Source organism: Fukomys damarensis, unplaced genomic scaffold (genome assembly GCF_012274545.1).
Source record: "Fukomys damarensis isolate Sample0158 unplaced genomic scaffold, DMR_v1.0_HiC HiC_scaffold_37, whole genome shotgun sequence".
In the NCBI taxonomy this organism is placed as follows: Eukaryota; Metazoa; Chordata; class Mammalia; order Rodentia; family Bathyergidae; genus Fukomys; species Fukomys damarensis.
The window spans coordinates 23,833,970-23,854,114 of NW_022900949.1; the positions used below are offsets into that span (position 1 = coordinate 23,833,970).

Here is a 20,145-nt window from a genome sequence, read left to right on the forward strand (position 1 = left end):
GGCACAATTCCAAGCCTGGGTTGTGTTTGTTTTAAATTGTTTTCCTTTGTTAACATTGATGTGTCCAGTAGGCATCTAGCCAGAGATGCTAAATAGTAGGCAAGTCTAGCATTCTGGGGACAGGTAGACGTGAACCTGAGAATAATGTATTCTGTCTTTAATACAAATCTATAACTCAGAAATCAAATGATTAAATTATAGGAAATTTAAAGTGCAATCCAAAAGTAAAAGATCCCTGAAGGTAACTGAGAGCTACAAAGTCTCAAACACAATGTAATTATAAGGTAACCGGTTTGCTTTTAACCTCTCAAAAAAATAAAATTATGGCATAATTTCACATATGACTTCCTAGTATTTTGTATGGGGTAGGACAGAGATATAACTGATCCAAACATCTTTACCAAGCCTGAAAATATTTTAAGACTAAGAACTAGCAAAGATTTACAAGAGTTTTTTTTTTTCATGGTTAATAGCTATAAGAGTCAATAAAAGTGCTGACATTTTAGAATATTTGTAAAAATGAAATACAGATTTCCTCTGCAGTATTTCCAAAGAAAACAAGTTTGGAACTACAGCAGTGGCTCAAATGTTTCCCCTTACCTATGTGGAGTTTGCAGTCCATGAATGACAAATCATCAATTGCAATATCTCCGGTGAAGCCATCTCCCACTGAAGCCTCCACCAGGATCTAAGGAAAACAGAAGGAAGCTGTTGACAGTGCAGGAAATTAAGTTAAGGGAACTCGTGGTGGAAAAGGAATTCAGAATTTCTTCAATGATAACTCCTTCCAAGCCTCTAAAAAGACACTTTGCAATGGTCTCCAACCATCTTACCTCCCCTTGGGTTCTTCCAAGAACAGGAAATATTACTATTGGGTCCTTCGTCCCATGGAGCTCATTCTGGTTTGGATAACAACCAACTTCTTGAAATTTCCTTAATTCAGATTATAACTACATTCCCGTAACTTTCAACTTTCTGGATTTGCTTTGTGCTCCTTGTGAACCTTTAAGTGTCTAAAGGCGATTTATTGCCCCCTCTGCTATTTTTGCCTTTACCCATCAGTAGTTTAACTATTTTCCAAGTTGGTCGTTCTCATCCTTTTAGAAATCCATTTTTTTTTTTTACTTACTTACTAACATTTTCAAAGGCTTTAAAGTTTCTCCCATACAAACCTCCAGTTACATTTTATGGAACTGGGTAATCTTCATTAAATATCCTTTTGAGCCACATTACTCACCACAAAGTCAGAAAATATTTGTGCTGTTACTGGAGCTGCAATTCCACTAAACCCCCAATAAAACAGGAAATATTAACAAACTACTAGAGAATCTGGCAGATATTGACTGGACTGAATCATGATGAAACATTTTAACACTTATGTAAATAAAGTTGCTGCATACTTTGCTGAGGAATACCACTTTACTTTCATTTCTGGCATTGTTTCCAGAATGAATGGAATCATATTAAAATACAAATATTGAACGCTGCATGCCAGACCTTACTGCAACAGTGGAAACTGGGGAAGCCAAATTTTATGCGGAAGTTCTAATAGTGCTTTACTGAATGACTTAAAGGGCAATTGGAAATTCAGTGACTTACTTCTCTACTAGAACTATCTCTGACTGGGAAATTTTGTGAAGTAAACTAACTCCTCAAAGTTCTTTTTGTGGCTGGTAGAATGCTGCAAATAAGATGAAATGGCCCTGTTAGCTACACTGGAACTTTCAGGCTCAAACACTGACAAGGCTCTAAGGAGTTGCCTCAACTGATGCTTTCAAATATTTAGAAAGGTAATTATTAACTGAAATTTCAAATGATCTGGAAACTACCAGATCACACACACACACATGCACATGTGTGCACATTTTAGGTTCTTTTAATTCATAAAAAAGGAATTAATTTAACCTGTGACTCAATTTCCATTTATCAGTTGTACTCCTCAAAAATAATACGAAATTCCAAAATATTAACTTTCAATACACTGCGTCTTCAAAAAATTCAACAGAAACTCTTGTCTAAAATTTATAAAAGGCACATATTCTGTGTGAAGCACCCGGGACTCTAACGCATTACTTCTGTGATCTGAAATGGAACACCACGTTGGAAACTGACTCAAGAGCCCCTTAGAAAGGGAAACGCATACCACTACGTGATGTGGCAATGCTACGTGGAAAAATTTGTTTAACCAAAAGAAATGAAGGCACGCTGTATGTCTACACAAACACAATAAAAATTATATAAGCCTTACTCATAATCTCTCAAACATGAAACTACCTATATATTCTTCAACTGCCGAATAAACAAATTACATTACATCTATTCAAGGGAATACCACTCAACAATAAAAAGGAACAAAGAAATGCTATACAATAGTTGTGAATCTCAAAAGCATTATATTAAGTGACTCAAAAGGCTACATACTTAATTAACTTGCAATATGCATTCTAGAAAGGGACAGGGAAAGCCAAGAGTTTTGTGTTGCCAGCATCTAGGCACAGCAGAATGGGGAAAGCTGATTGCATAAAGGAATGGGAGATTAGGAGGTACAATGCTATTATGATTTAGATCTTAAATGTCCCCCGATGATCCATACCAGTTATTGCTATTGAGAAATGGTGAAACCTTGAAGAGATGGTACCTCATGGGAGGAACTTGGGTCATCAGAGAGCTGTCCCTAAAGAGACCCTTCCTAACTCTATCTTTGCTTTCTGGACACTGAGAGATGATACACTTCTCCTGTCATGCACGCCCACCACTATATGAAGTGCTGTGCTACCACAGGCCCAAAACAAGGACACTGGGCCAAATGCCCATGGACTGAAACCTCTGAAACTGTGAGTCAAAATAAACATTTCCTCCTTTAAAATTGTCAAACTCAGATATTCTGATGCAGTTAGAGAAAGCTGACTAAGAAGGATGCAAATATTTTCTAATGTGGCAGTTTTGATTAGTTCCACAATGGTGTGCTTACTGCTTAACAAGATAAAATATACTTATGTAAATACTGTATGGAAAAAAAGCACTCTTTAGTTATTGCCATAAATCAAAAGCCTATCATCTGTATATTTTTCTCAATTGGCAATTAATCACACAGTATTTTACAACTAGCCTATAGTAATCTCATACATCTTGATGTATTTTTTAATTCAGCCATGAAAAAATTATTTCTTGCTATCTACTAACAGTTCTTCAAAGAACAAATATTTACATTTCTCTTTCTACTTTAGATACTTATTTTTCATTTAGTTTTTCCAGAGTCAAAAGTACAGAAATAAAATGAAAGACATTGTTTAAGAGTTCACTTTTGGCCTGATGGTATACCAGATCAAAAACTGATACAGTTAACTCCTTTAAATATGTTCAGACAAACACCTAATATATCATACAATCTATTTCAGAACTCCTTGAAAGTCAGCTAGAATCTCAAACTTCTAAACTAACATGTAGGACAGATTTGCTGAACTCCACACAATATGGCTTTCAATCATCTTTAGAACTGCTTACACCACCCTGAAACCAATCTCTATGAAATATATCTCTGATTTGGTCAGAAAAATCTACACTTTTCACTCCATCTCTAACTATATTGTACATATAAGAAATAGTACAGAATTGGAGTTTTTCAATTATTACACCAGATTCACAAAACATTTATCATTAAATATTGTCCATAAAATCTCTATTCTATGTAAGAAGCTGTGCATAAACATGGATAGTAAAAGTATAATTGTGGTACTAGTAGAATTAAAATAAATTGTTGAGACACATAAAAAGACCAAGGACTATATAAGACTGGTTAAAAAAAAAAGAAAATATGATGTTTCCCTAATCTTCCTTAGTTCTTATTATGGTAAAACTTATGGCAAAGTTTCATTGCTTTTTGGCATCATATTGTGAATTCTTAATGTTTATTCTTAATGTGAATTCTAAAGTTTAGTTTTATAATATACGACTTGCTAAGAGTTTCTGATTTGGAAAATAAAAATGAGTGCCTACTTAGGTACTGTGACAAGTGTTTCCATGGGTATCAAGAAACAAAACATCACCCCTGTCCTGGAGTATCTCACCATACAGCATAGAGAAGACTAAATAGTGATCAAAGGGCTAGACCCTACTCCCAGGAGTTAAGATTAATCTAGACAGTGCTCTCACATCACACTGATTGTATTTTTAAAGTATGATACTCCATCAGAAGATACTGCTCCTCAGTTGCTTCACTTCCCAGTATTTCCTATGACATTCCTAACATTAAGGTTTATTTTCATTTGTCACTTATCTTAAACCTGACATACTTCTATCAATGCATGCCCCATGTCTAGTTCTCACAAGGCATTTGAGTTTACAATTCCATCAGTGTGCTGAGCCAGAATGTGAACAGCACCTCAAATTTTACCCTACTTGCAAGGAGACACGTTAGCTTGGCACTGATACACATATACTAATGGAACATGCCAGACCCTTGATCTACAGACAGTAAAAAGTAGCAGGGAAGTGCCTTCCAGCTGTCCCTTGAGGGTCAACATAGGCCAATGTGATGAGGGCCAGGTGTTTACTTATAGGTGCAGTAGGTCACATGTAAGGAAGGAACTCTGATACTAGGAGACTTCAAATTTCTAGGTTGCTGTTATAGGGAGAGGAAGAAGGAGAAGAGAAGGATGAGGCAAAACTAAAAGATATTGACTAAATAGGGTATTAAAACCATAGCTAGGTAATATGTTTCTTCATTCACATAGAATTATTTCTACTGAAATTAAGTGAAATAAACCAAAGCATAGTATGGACAAATGCACTCACGGACACCCACCCACCCATACCCAACCTTATTTTCTGTGAACTTAAACTGTTGAAAAACTAGTTAATTTTAGTTTTAGCTCTTTGTTGTTTTAGATGTACAAAAAGGGTCAAAATACAGATTTTTTTATGTAGTTGTTCTTTTCAGACACACACACACACACACACACACACACACATATATGTCATATATTAACATTATTGACAAAGTAGATTTAAAAAAAGAAAAATACTGATCAATTTGAAATTCATTTGCTACCTGAAACTGCACACTCACATACTGTTTCAATGCATTCTCTGGGGACTTAGACCATGTAACACTTCTCATCTACTATTTGGAAAAATAATTCCTAGTTCCTCTAATCTTAAAATTTTACAGAACCTATTTAATTGGAAGTTACAATGAAGCACTTAATTGAAAAAAGCCTGGTCAATATTAGAGCAAAAATGAAGTTTTAGAACTATTGATTAAAACATTCAGAAAGTTATGCATTCATTATTCAACAAGGATGAACAATAAGGTATAAGATTTTAAGAGAACATAATAAAGTATGGTCCAAATGTTCACGCATAAATGCCAAAATCAAATTCTCATCTATGAAATGCATATATACAAACTGCAACATAATGTATACATTACAATTTAGAATGCAGTTGGAAGAACTACCTCAACAAAATACATGATTTACGGCCAAGGATGTAGCTCAGTGGCACCACACGTGCCTCACAAGCACAAGCTCCTGAGTTCAATCCCCAGTACCAAAACAAAATAAAACAAAAAAACTTGATTGAACAATCATGCATTACTCACAATAAGGGCAAAATATATAATAGACCTTATCAAACCACAAAATTACAAGAACGCCACATGAGAATATCCACAAATTTTGCAGAACCTTTAACATAGTAGCTACACATCCTTTCTTCCTTTCTTAGGCATAAAGGCATAATTTCAATTACAGGAAACTAAAGTAAATTATACTTAAGTGTTTTATACTCTGGGAAGTCCTTGAAATCCATGTTATGCTTGAATATTTGAGACATTTTTATTGAGTTATGTAATTTTATTATAAAATATGTTTAAAGGAACTTTTAAATTTGGTTATCATACTAAGTGTCTTTAATTTTTTGTTTTTTATTTTTTATTTTTCCCCTCACTTGTGGCAGCTAGAACAACTACTCTTTCATGTGAAAGTCCCTAGACTTTTCAATGGAAATTACATTCATCTCTTGCATTTTATGAAGAAATTTCTGGGTCTTTTTTTTTCCCACTGGTGATAAAATCCAGGGTCCTTTCAGAGTAACACTTATTAATTCTCCCGACTCAGCCTCCCAGAGTGCTAGGATTACAGTTATGGACCACTGTTTCCAGCAACTTCTTGGGCTTTGAATCCATGAGACTGGATGCATTATTCAGACTGAATTTTCAAGCTTGTACATTTGCTTTTGTACTTGTTCCACAGTTTGCTACAAATCTTGTCTCATGATTTCACCCAACTAGGTGGCAGCCCTTCTCCTTATACAAATTTCTGTGATAAAATTCTTGATGTCAGCATCAAAACTAAAAAAAGAAAATTACTGATACTAAGCCATTTCTTTACTTCAAACTGATTGAGAACATCCCTGCTCTCTGATGAAACTGACCACTACTAGACTAGCTCTTTTCCAAACTTATCAAGCCTATTTTCCTACATACAAAAATACAAATCAAATATTCATTTCTGGCAAATTCGTATACCGTACTTCCTGAAAAAAGACAACTGCTATCAAAACCTCTCTCATGGTATGATCTGGAAGCTCAGCAGGATAGTTCTTTGCCCCAGTTCTGCCTGAGGAAAATATTCAAGCAGAGTCACCTCATCTTCATTTAACTCAGGAAAAGTCTGTCTCCTGTTTTTTGTTCTTCTCTTTTGATACCCAGTCACTGCCCCAAGTTCCTACTTAAAAAGATAAATTAGTTTCAAGCAGTGCCTCAAATCAGAAACCCCTTTCAAACATTGGATCAGAAATCCCAGATCAAATTACATCTGAGTTTTTCCTCTCTCAGAGCCAGACTCTTCACAGCAAAGTAACACCACAATCTCAACCCAGTTATCTCATAGTGACTGTTTCTACAAGGATTCACCTTGAATTTGGTCTTCAAAATATCTAAAAGACCTTATCAAACCACAAAATTATAAGAATGCCACATGAGAATGTCCACAAATTTTGCAAAACCACTAATCTTGGTATGTAATGTTACTGGAGTAAGAATTACCTGGAAAATTAGTAAAACAAGCCAGTGCATGTCCAGGTGGGACACAGAGTGTGATGTTGGGGTCTGTATATGATCCTTCACCTGTTCCTCTCTGGTACTGTTGTTCCCCTGCTCTGCTTCCCAGCTACCATGAACTAAACAGCTTTGCTACACCATGCCTTCTGTGATATTCCTGCATTTAAGCCAACTATAAACTGACCATCCCCCAAACTGTAAGTTAATTCAAACCTCTTCTTTCTGCACCTGTTGGTTATTGTGCTACAATAATAAAAAGCTAATACAAAAACACTGGTACTGGGAGTACCACAGCTGTTGCTGTGATAATGAGGTTTACAAGACTTTGAGAATGTTATGCAGAAGGAATTTCAAAAGGTTTTGAGATGCAGACTACAGCAGCCTTAGAATTCTGTAAACAGTTTGATGAGCGGTTCTTGTCAGGGCTCAGAAGAATGCTGATAGGAATGTGGACAGTAAAGGCCACGCTCAGATTTCAGTTAGAACAATAACTCCACTAGCATTTGTATTACAGACCATGTTTGTTAGAAACTTTCCTATATATTGCTTAGTCCTGAGAATGTGTGGAGACTGATATTTAGAGTTGTAAACTAATTGATCTAGGGGAGGGAATTTTAAGATAGCTCAACATTCAGGGTATGAGTATTGCTATCTGCTTTCAACAAGATTAATAAAGAGAACTGGGGGCAAATGTCAAAGCAAAAACATTTTAAAAACTGAAAATTTAACCCACAAGGAAACATGTTCTGTAATGTTGGGGCCAAATGAACTCTGAGTGCTCAAGAGACTAGTACCATTATACAGAAACCAAGTATTTTGTAAAGGGATAAGAAAGATGCCTTGAAAGCACCTCAGGAATTAGCAAAACCCTGTGCTGTACAGACTCAAGGATATAAAAATGTCAACATTTCATTTGATAAGAGTTTCGGGGAACTCTGCTCATTAAAAGCCTCCCAGGTAACCCGTTCCCCAGAATTCGTATCAATATGCTAAGCTCCCAGGCACTCACAGAATGTGGCTGCCATTGTCCAAGAGTGCCTGATCACTGCCCAGGCTGGTGGCAGACCTTGGTGTCATCCATATGATACAGGACACAAAAGCTGTGAGGTAATGGAGGTTTCCACACTGATTTTAAAGGAAGACTTGGGTGGTCACACAAGGAGCCTTTGAGAGGGCTCTACATGAAGATATAGGAAGGAAGCCAAAGTTGTTGAAACCCCAGAAAGTCAGAGATTCCAGGAATGTGGAACATCTGCCAAGTAAAGCTGAAAGCCCTGGGTAGAGACAACCCAAGAGAAAATAAGGCAAGACTATAATAGTGGTGCCCTGTGGAATCTGTATCTCACCACCATGTGTCCCACATGCAGAACACAGAACTATAGGACTTAATGTTTGCCTTGCTGAGTTTGAATCTTATCTTGGTCAATTCTTTTCTGTATCCCTATTCCTCCATTTTGGAATGGGAATGTTTGTGCCATGATACCTTATAATTATGTAATTTATTTTTTATTTTTAAAGAAGTTCATAGATTAGAGTATGCCTTGAGTATTAGAAGAGACTTCAATTTAGATTTTGGGAAAATTCTGGAACTGTTGTAAAGATGTATTAGGTACATGCAACTACTACCCACAATGAATGTATTCACAAACATGTACCGATAAAAAATTAACTAATTAATTAACAAAAGAAAAGAAACCTAGGGAAGAAGTCAATGAAAGAGAAAAGGTAGTAAATCATATGTGTAAACAAAATTATATGACATAGCAATACATCTGTCACACAACAGGTCTTCAGGCATGGATAAAAAGGACAAATTTTAGAAAACAAAGTACTAGTTTAGGACACATTTATGTAAGAGAATAAAAAGTTATACTACACAGATTATTACAGAATTTCCTTGGTTAACTTCAGGACATTCAACTGCACATAATTCACTAGAAATTTTCTTAAAAATAAGATTTCCTTTCTTAAATCCCCACTTCCACATTCTTTCACATCCCCATCATCTTTGTGTTAATGACCTCTTCCACAACCTGTCAAGCCCTTTGAAAACACACGTTGGTTCCAATCAGATCAGAAAATCATTACCCTACCTCCTAGGTTTCTGAAGCAGCAGACACAAACTTGTTTTCATTACAAAGCTCTAAACTAAATGATGAGGAAAAATTGATACAATGCTTATTACACATTTTGCTTAATGAACAGTGTGTTCTGACTGCAGTATGAGAGAGAAAAGACCATGGGGTGTTGGTTAACTAACTGCACAGTCACTCAAACAAACCTAAACAAATCTTAGTGCTTAGAAGTGTTCACAAATTAGGCTTACATTGCTAATTGCTAGCTCTGTGAGGCTAGAAGCACAGGAATAACAACAAAGAATCCTGTCTGGGGATGACGTACCCTTTCTAAGGCCAACTACAAGAACACTGACTTCAATTACAATCTGGAAACATAAGGATCTTTGGAGTCTATAGAAGATGGTTATAAAGAGCAGGCAAACAAACTGGTAAAAAAAAAATTTCTTTTTAACTGGAAACCTTATGACATAAAATTATTTCTTTTCTTCCTCTTTTTTTAATATATTAAAATGCAACTACGCAATTAGTTTTATTCTCAAGGATGTTTCAAATGGAAGAGCTCAGTAGTTGAGAGAGAACCTGTGGCCAACAAAGCTTAAAATATTTACCTCCTAGCTCTTCAGGGAAAATTTTACAGATATTTACTAGGAATTTAAAATATTTCACCCTTCCCTTTGGTTAGCATCTGAAGTATGACTTGCTTATTTCAATAGACTCTCACAATCAAAGGCATCACTGTTTTTCAAAGTAGTATGGGGAGTTGTTCAAAACCAGAGGATTGGGCCAGCACCCCAGGACTTCAGTCCAGTGAGGATGACCCAGCTGCCTAGAGAGCTCACCAGTGCACCTGGTCTTCAGTCCAGTGAGGACCACCCAGCTGCATGAGGAGCTTGCCAGAGCCCCAGGCCTTCATTGGCTCAATCCAGTGAGAAATTCCCAGCCGCATGGGGAGCTCACCAGCACCCCCAGCCTTCATCAAGCAGACTGGTTAGGAATGCCCAGCCATGCAGGCATCTCTGCAGCATCATCCCCTCCACCTGCTCTCAGGCCTCCCACTGACGTCAGTACTGGGTGCACACTTCAGAGGCACAGGTGGTCATAAAGGCCATTTTACTGAGCTCCCGAAGATAGAACAGAAGTGAATAACTACAATAAAGGCACATCAGACCTCCACAGTTGGAAAGTTGGAGGGATCAGCACCTTCCATCAGAACTTGGACTATCTTCAGGGGAAGGCCAGCAGGAACTTATAGTAGAAACTTGCAGAGTTCAACCCTGCAGGAGGTGAAGGAACTCAATTTGGGCCTTGCAGCCTGAATTCAGCCTGAATCTCAGGGGTCTGCCATCAGCTAGCTGAGACTAACTGACTTAGTTCTGCACATTGCTACTCACATTGTCTATTGTGACAGCAGAGATATACCCTGAAAGAGGCTCTTCACATTTTTTTCTTGCTTGCTTTTCCTATTTTTAATTTTTATTTTAAAAATTTTATTTTCTCCCATTCTGCAAATTCTTCCTTTTTTCTTCTTTTTCCTGCTCAGTCGCTTGCTCCCCCAACTTACTCTTCATCTCTCTTTTTGTTGCTCTTCCTGCCCTAATTTGGATTTCTTCTTTCTCTTTTTTTCTCTCTTTTTCCTTCACTCAAGTGTCATTAGTTTCAAAGTAAAGTGAATATGAGTTATAGCTTCCCTATTACTGTTAAGTTGTTCTATTCTTGTCTTTGTTCTTGCACTCTGTTTTTACCTCTTTCCCTCAAAAGTTTCCTAAGGTTTGTGCGGTCATCCTGTGTACTCTGGCTTCACTTGAAACCTTCCCCTATGCTTCTACCTATTCCTCTCCTCCTAACTCCTTCTAAGTCCCCATCCAGAAGGGTAAAGTTGCTACACTGAAGAGTTTATTCACTATAAACATATTATGGGCTGGTCCACGATTTTGTTTTAATTCACATGGTTTAAAGGTGACAGATTAATAACTAGGACAAATGGTCAATTTCTAAACTGTGCTGGATGCTACTGTGTTGCTGACTCTATCAACTGGGCTAAAGGATTGTGATTGATTTAATGTGCTGTCCTTTCTGATATTATGGAAACCTAAAGAGGAAAATTAAACTACTAACCAGGAATTAAATAAAGGACAGCCCAACTACAAAAATAAAAATGAGAAAACACTTAAGCAAGGCACAAATACAGACTTCCAATTCAACAACGGCAAATTGTAAGAGAAATGAGGTGGAAAAGGCTAACAATCAACTACCAGGACACCCTGAACTAGCACAGGAAAGAAACAAAACAGATCAATCAGGATCTAGATAAATTCAAAACAGAAATAATTTCCCAGATAACTATAGATGGTGAGCACAATGAGAGACATGATTAGAGACTCAAGAACAGAAACAGACAAAAAAAATAGGTAAGCTCAGGGCTATGATAGAAGACATGAATGCTCAGCATAGGAAAGAAATGGAAACCGTGAATGTCCAACATAGGAAAGAAATAGAATACATGAAACAGATTCAAACAGATAGCCAGGCGATTAAAAAAAAAATCTATGGAAAGCATTCACAGCAGGATAAATGAAAGCGAAGATAGAATTTCAGATAGAGAATCAGTGACCATGGTGGCCTGCCTTGCAAGTGCAAGGACCCGAGTTCAAACCCCAGTAAAAAAAAAAAAAAAAGAATCAGTGACCATGAAAACTGTGATATCTACAAAATGGTCAGGGATCATGAGAAATCAATTCAACAACTCCTAGATGAGGCAAAAAAGAGTAACATAAGATTGATAGGAATCCATGGAGTAGCAAGAGAAAGTACAAAAGACTTTAAAAAGCTATTCAAAGAATTAATGACAGAAAACTTCCCAAACAGAGGGGAAGAATTTGAGATACAAATATGTGAAGCTTACAGGCTATGATCAAAAAAATTCTACACCTAGACATATAGTACTCAAGATCCCAGAAACCCAATAGAAGAACAAAATACTATAAGCAGTTAGAGAAAAGAAACAAGTCACATGCAAAGGAAAGCCCATCAGAATTACAGCAGGCTTTTCAACGCAAACCTTCAGGTCAAGGAGAGCCTGGGGTGACGTATTTCAAGCCCTAAAAGAAAACAACCTTCAACCTAGACTGATGTATCCTGTAAAACTATCTTTTAGAATTGACAGGGAAAAATAAGTCCATGACAAAGAACACCTGAAAAACTTCATGAATACCAAACCAGCACTACAAACACTTCTAAAAAATATCCTAGAAAAAGGCAATGAAGGTCACAACACCATGAGGCCCAACAGAGGAAATCTACTAGGCAAGACAAGAAACTAAAGGGAGAGGGGGAAAAATTGAAAAGAGCCAAAAACAGGACAACGGCATTACAATAAGTCAGTACATATCAGTTATAACCATCAATGTCAATGGACTCAATCCACCAATTAAAGGAAACAGACAGCCAGAATGGATTAAGAAACAAAATCCAAAAAGATTCAAAAAGTTCAAAAAGAAACTCGTAGACTGAAAGTGAAAGGACAGAAAACAGTTCTTTATACAATAGAAGCCTAGAAAAAAGCCAGGGTAGCTATCTTATTTGCAGACAAAGTAAATTTCAAACCAAAACTAATTAAAAGAGACAAAGAAGGCCACTACATCCTTGTAAAGGGAACACTCAAGAGAAAGAGATGACAATCATAAATATGTGTGCACCAAAAATTAATACCCCCAACTATATAAAACAAACATTAAGGGACATGAAAAACCAAATAGGCACTAATACAATTGTAGGGGGGGACCTAAATTCCCCACTGTCACAAATAGATCATCTAGACAATCAACAATAAAATACTAGAATAGAACGAAGCTTTTGAACAAATGGACTTAATAGATGACTACAGTGTTTCACCCCACAAAATCAGAATATACAGTCTTTTTGGCTGCACATGGGTTATTCTCCAGAATACACCATGTACTAGCTCATATAACAGGTTTAAATAAATGCAAAGGAATCAAAGTTATGTCATGTATATAATCAGACCATAGTGCAATGAAGCTGGATATCAACAGCATAAGAAACCACAAGAACACCACAAACACATGGAAATGGAACACTCTCCTGAAAAATCAATGAGTCACAGATAAAATTAAAGAAGAAATTAGTCAGTTTTTACAAATAAATGGTGATGCCAATACAAAATGCAGGAATCTATGGGACACAGTGAAAACAGGTCTATGTGGAAAATTCATAGCAGTGAATCCCCAAATAGGAAAACAGAGCAAGCTCAACCTAATAATGAAGCTTATACACTCTTAGAAAAAGAAAAGCAAGAAAAATCCAAAGCTTGTACAAGGGAGAAAATTTTAAAGATCAGAGCAGAAATCAATGCAATGAAAACTAAGAGAACATTAAAAAAAATCAATGAATCAAAGATTGGTTTTTCAAAAGAACAAAAAAATCAATAAAAGCTTGACCAACCCGGTCCAAAAAAAAAAAAAAAAAGGAAAGAAAAGGGTCAGATTGATACAATTAGGAACAAAAAACATGAAGGCACAACAAATCCAGCAGAAATCCAAAGGATTTCAATATCTACTTCCAGAACTGTTCTCTAGTAAAACAGAAAACACAGAAGAAATGGACAGATTTCCTGATACTTATGAATAACCAAAGTTGAATGAAGAAGACAAAAAATTCTAAACACCCCAATTACAATTAGTGAAATTGAAAACATAATTAAAAGTTTTCCAATGAAGAAAAGCCCAGGTCCTGATGGATTCACTGCTGAATTCTACAAGACATTTAGAGAAGAACTACTGTCCCTACTCTTTAAACTTTTCCATGAAATTGAAAGGGAAGCAATACTTCCAAAGTCATTCCTGGAAGCAAGTGTCACTTTGATTCCCAAATCACGGCAAGACCCAAACAATAAAAGAGTACTATAGGCCAATCTCCTAAATGAACATAGATGCAAAAATCCTCAATAAGATACTGTCAACAGAATATAGAGGATCAGCAAGAAGATCATACACCCTGACCAAATCGGATTTACTGCAGGGATGGAAGGATGGTTCAACATATCTAAATCAACAAATGTAATACACTATATTAACAGAGTCAAGGACAAAAACCACATGTTCATCTCAATTAATGCAGAAAAAACATTTGACAAAATTCAACACCCACTCATGATACAAACCCTGCAGAAAATTGGAATAGAATATCTTTATCTCAACTTGATAAAGGCTACCCAAAACCATATTAAATGGCCAAAAACTGAAAATCTTCACTTTAAAATCAGGAACAAAACAAGGATGTCCACTATCATGACTCCTATTTAATATAGTTCTGGAAACATTAGCTACAGCAATTAGACAAGAAAAAGATATTAAAGCAATAAAGATAGGAAAGGAAAACGTTAAACTGTCATTATTTGCTGATGATATTATACACTATATAAAAGACCCAAAAAACACTGCCAAAAGTCTTCTAAACTGAATTGACTCTTTCAGCAGAGTAGCTGATACAAGGTCAATACTCAAAAATCAACAGCCTTCTTGTACACAAATAACAGACTCACTGAGAGAGAAATTAGGGAAATGATTCCTTTCACAACATCATCCACAAAAATGAAGTATCTACGAATCAATCTAATGAAAGAAGCAAAAGAACTCTACACTGAAAACTACAACACTCTGAAAAAAGAGATCAAAGAGGATATAAGAAAATGGAAAGATACCCCCTGCTCCTGGGAAGGAAGAATCAACATAGTGAAAATGGCCTTTCCACCCAAACTGCTATACAGATTCAATGTAGTCTCAAACAAAATTCCAATGGTATATCTCACAGAACTAAAGAAAACAATCCAAAAATTCATTCATGAAGAAGAGACCTAGAATAGCAAAAGCCATTCTAGGCAGCAAAGACATGACAGACGGTATCATAATCCCCAACTTGAAACTACACTACAAAGCCACTGTGATAAAAACAGCATGGTACTGGCAAAAAAAAGACCCGAGGATCAGTGGAATAGATTGGAAGATACAGAAGCAACTCCAGATGTATTCAGCTATCTCATCTTTAACAAAGGAGCCAACCATCTTCAGTGGAAGAAAGATAGTCTCTTTAATAAATGGTGTTGGAAAAACTGGATTTTAATCTGCCAAAGATTAAAACTAGACCCTTATCTTTCACCATGCACTAAAGTAAAATCCAAGTGGATTAAAGATCTAAATGTTAAAAAAGAAACACTAAAGAATTGCTGGTAGATAAGGTAGGTACAAGATCCCAATGATGAATGTAACTGTACTGTATACTTAAAAATACCAATAAACTCATATATATATATATATATCTTTCAACAGTTACAACCAGTGACACCATTAAATATCTCTTTACCACTTTTAATTTTTAAGTAATTTAAGAAAATAAAATACCTTAAACTATCAATTATGGAACTAATTAGCCTAGGTGTTTTAAAATTGCCCTTTCCAAAACCACATTTCTTTTGTTAAAGACTTTCTAAGCACCAAAGTAGATTTTAAGAGCTTTATGTATGACTCAGGCCAAAGACTGGGGGGAAAAAATGTGTATTTTTATACTATTTGGATTTTTAGGTCTGAATTTTAAAAGAACCTTAAACTTCTGAAATACAAAATACATTTTATGTAATATGCTCATTGGAATATGCACAGATGAGTTCTAGTTGCAAGTGAAGCTTATGAAAAACAAAAACTTATCTATAAGATTTTAAATATTTAGGAAATTACACTTATTTTTAAAGACAAAAATTTCCATTAATTTTTTATGATTTTTAAGGTTTTGGAGATAGAATTTTGAATTATCCTTGACTACCATCCTCACTCAAATTCCTTACTACACATTTCTTTAATCCATTTCATTTCATCTGTAATATCTTATGTTCCCACTTTAGGATCTAGTCATCTTCCACCTGGATTAATACACACTCTACATTTTTAGTTGTAGCCTGGCTTCAAACATGTCTTCCTCAGAGTCAGCAGAGCAGTCTCTCCAATGCATTCTTCTCTCTTACCTGATTAAACTTTCAATGGTTCACTACTGCTGTAAGATCAATGAGTTATTCTTGACCCATAACATTCTCTGGTCTGACTTCTGCTTTAGGTTTCTCTGATCACTATTTCATGAACTATGCATTCTGGAACGTCTCTGTTGTCCCCCACACAGCGTGCTGTTTCTGATGCATTACATTTGCAGTCTTCCTTATGTTCTTAATCACTGGTCCTGAGCCCAGGAGATGCCAGCATCATCCATACTTTAAGATCTGTGTCATACACGTTCTTTGTCATCACCATACTGACTCTGACGTTACTATCATTTTTACGTAACTGTTTTCTTGGTGTCTCTATCTCATTATATTTCCTCTAGAATAAACCCTCTTGAAGACAACAATAATTTGTTTTTGGTGTTTGTATCACCATCCGGTATTATAATGCCTGGGCATAGCATGGGTTATCAATGAACATACACATATGAACATGTCCATTAATATGAATTAGGATTTATTTTTGCAAGAGAGTCCCTTGAGACTAAATTAAAATTTACAAAGGGAAATCAAAGTTTACTTTCACTGCTTATGTTCCATTTCTGTTGGCAACTAGCTCACTGTTTACTTTTGGTAACTCAAAAGAATTTTGCTGATACTAAAAAGAGATACAGATAAAGGAATTAATGACTATCCCTAAAATACAGAACAGGACAGCCTTTGATATCAGTAAAAAATTAATTATCTGATCGGCAATTTGAAAACACAGAATGCTATCTCACATGTTTTAGAGGGCACAAAATAATTGGAATTCATGGTAGTGTATACTAAATGTTAAGAAAAGCTTTCAAAAGGATATCATAAAGGTAGCTTAAAACACCAAAAAATAACTGTAGAGTTCAATCAATTGTAAATTTAAAATGGAATTTATAGTTCTATAATTTGAAACAATTTGTTCATTTTATTATCCTGATAAAGAATCAGTTGATGAGAAGACTAATATCTAAGAGGTCACTAGATCCTTTAAGTTGGAAATTTAAATATTATAACCACAGTATTTTATTTCTGGCTTAAGGTATTTCCACTAGATTGTATTGTTTCTAAAGTTCTTTAAAAATAAAAGTTGGAAAGTTAAATTTGTTTATCTGTAAAACAAAACATCAAACTCAGTACAAAAGCATTACATGTGTACTGACAAAAAATAAAGGAAGTAAACCATATATTAAAAGCATCTCATAGGAGCTGGCTATAACTACTAGTTTAATCAACAAGACAATCTCTTGTATTTGACAAAGAAAATACACGCCAAAGAAATAGACTAAAAGTACAGATAAATACTATGTACACATGATGGCATATTCACTAATTCATATTAATCCAATGCTTTAATACAATTGACATTAGTTTCTCGTTTTTGTCACTATCTTATCTTTCATTATATTAGACTATACTTCCTAGTAAATAGGAAATCAATTTTTCATCTTAATGTATGTTGGGAATATGAGTTGCCATTTGAAAATCAAAAGGAAGAATATTTGTTTCCAAGTAATTTTTCAGAAGTTTTAAAAGCTTTGTTTAAAATATTTAAAACTATTTGAAGTTTTCAATTGAACAGTCTTATTCAAATGGGATGATGTTCCTTCATCCTCCACATTGCAAACTGTGAGGAAAAACAGGAAGCAAAGTTTATAAAGTGTGAAAGATGCTATTAATGAAATGTGTCGGGGCAATGAGCTGGCTGCCACAGCAATTTTTCTCTACTTGTAGGAGGACACTGTAAGAGCAAAACCAAGAGGCTGGGAGTCACTGGACATGGTCACCACTATGCAAATGAAATTCATGTTCACGTTTGCTTATATGCTTTTGTTATACCTGATACAGCAAAAGTTACACAAAATTATTCCCTACTTTTAGGCAATTGTGATCTAAATAATAACATTAACTTGATGATGTTTATAAACTACTTCCATTCATCATCAAACATCTCAACTGACTGCTGCCTGGAGAAACACCCCACTTCACCCTGCGTGACAGGCACACATGTAAGTCACTTTGCCCTGCTTTGCATTCAAGAGAACTTTTACATTAAAGGCATTTTAGGTTACTAATAACCTAAAGTCTGAAGTCACAGTGAAATTCTCAATGACTTAATTATTCTGTTTTTTAAATTTTTATTTTGCCTTAACTTTAGGGAATAGATGCAAAAACAGCAGTGTTCCCCGCGTCCCTCACCGCACTTTGCACCAATGTTAACTTTTACATAACAATCTTTGTTTCTTCCATGAAAGAGCAGAATCCTCCTCAGACTTGGGAAATTATAAAAAGATAAAACTGATGAATAGTAAATAAATATTAACCATGATTACTGTTTTATTTCTACAGGAGTAAAAGTTCAGTAGAGAGAGAGGTTTGGACTACCCTCTTCAGAGGAGGACAAAAAGAAGAAATAGAGGGAGAAAAGTTGAGCTGTGATGCAGTCATAACAAAGACCTGGGCTGGTCCTGGGGGATGGAGAACTCTGTTATCACCCTTCAGAGGTGCCTTGCAGTGAAGTGAGAATCCTGAGCTTTTCTAACCTACACTGACCATTCTTCAGCTATGAACGATCCTCAAAGAGAATGTGTTAGTTTCCTGACACTGTAACAAGATACATTATCATATGAGAAAATATATTTACATATAATACATTTACAAAGTGAAAAGGTTCATTTTTGCTCACAATTTGGGAGATTTCAATATGTGATCAATTAACCAGTCCCATTTGTGGACATCACAGTGAGAGGGCATGACAGCAAAAATCTCAACTCATGAGCAGGAAGTAAAGAGCATGCCAAGGGGAACAGGGTCCCATGATTCTCTTCAAGATCATTCCTTCCCTTAATGACTTAAAGACTTCCCAATAGGCCCCACCTCTCAGTGGTTCCAAACTTTACCCCAAAGACTTCTGAGGAAGTTACCATCCGAATTATACCCGATGGTATCAGTTAAACAAGTCAAAACTCTTGATGGTGACAGCTAGGAGACATTAGCTGCTGACACTCCCAGAGCCGGAGAAAGAAAAAAATCAATCCTAAAAAGGAATTGGGTTATGCACAAGAGTGTTTAACACAAACTATCCATGAGGAACTTTGTATGGGCAGAGCTAATCCATGGCCAATGAAATAAACATAAAGCAAGGCTGGGGATTTGGCTCAGTGGCTCCACCACCTGCCTCGTAAGCGCAAGGTCCTGGGTTCAATCCCCGTACCAAAAGTAAACAAAAATAAAGGAAAGATAAAGTGAAAGTCAAAAGTCAACAATTTTAAAAGGGGTTGTCTGCTACTTTAAAAAAAAAAATCTGGAGAACAAAGCTCAATATACGTAGTGTGACATAAAGTTAGAGAAGAGAACCAAGCTTTCTTCCTCTTCCTGGAACTGGTGAAAGACGGGACCCACCGGGAAGTACCCTCAGGCTCTCTCTCCGTGGGCAGTAACAGCCACAAGCACGCAGCAGGGAGCCTGGTGAACAGTAGATCCAGAGGCTGGATCCAGATACCTCGTTGAACAAAACGTGGTGTTGCTACGCACTGATGACCGCAAAGGAGGGCCATTCGATGATGCTTAGCTTACTTTTTATCATGTAAAGAAAACAAAGTGGCAGTCATGGCCAAAAACAGAGCTAGGACGGCTTGCTTTCCTGTAGGTGAAGGCTGCTTACTGCGCACCAAGTGTAAATCCAGTTAAAAACACAGGAAGCAAAGATAAGGCCTGAGGACCAGGAGGCCCTAAGATCACCACACTCTGAGGGCTGCGTGAGCGTTGGAAGTAGCTGCCTGGCTGCCTTTTCTACCATCACAGTTAAATGTGCTGAAACCCAAGAAGTACGGTTATTAAATATAGGTGAGGCACAAGCACATTCTGAGATAGTTTGATTCACCTTTGACAGAAGGTTCTGGTATAAGCTTCTCAAGACATTTCAAAAAAATATATATAAAGCTGTAATCAATTCTCCTTAAAAAAAA

The 20,145-nt window shown here is 36.1% G+C and overlaps 1 protein-coding gene across 1 annotated transcript in view; it reads right to left on the reverse strand.

The window, feature by feature from the left end:
* Positions 1-20,145, reverse strand: part of Malrd1 (MAM and LDL receptor class A domain containing 1) — a 638,235-nt gene that overhangs the window by 447,988 nt on the left and 170,102 nt on the right. The window contains exon 18 of the mRNA XM_019205159.2: positions 601-688. Coding sequence (XP_019060704.1) covers positions 601-688 — 88 coding nt within the window. The remainder of the gene's footprint in view (positions 1-600; positions 689-20,145) is intronic.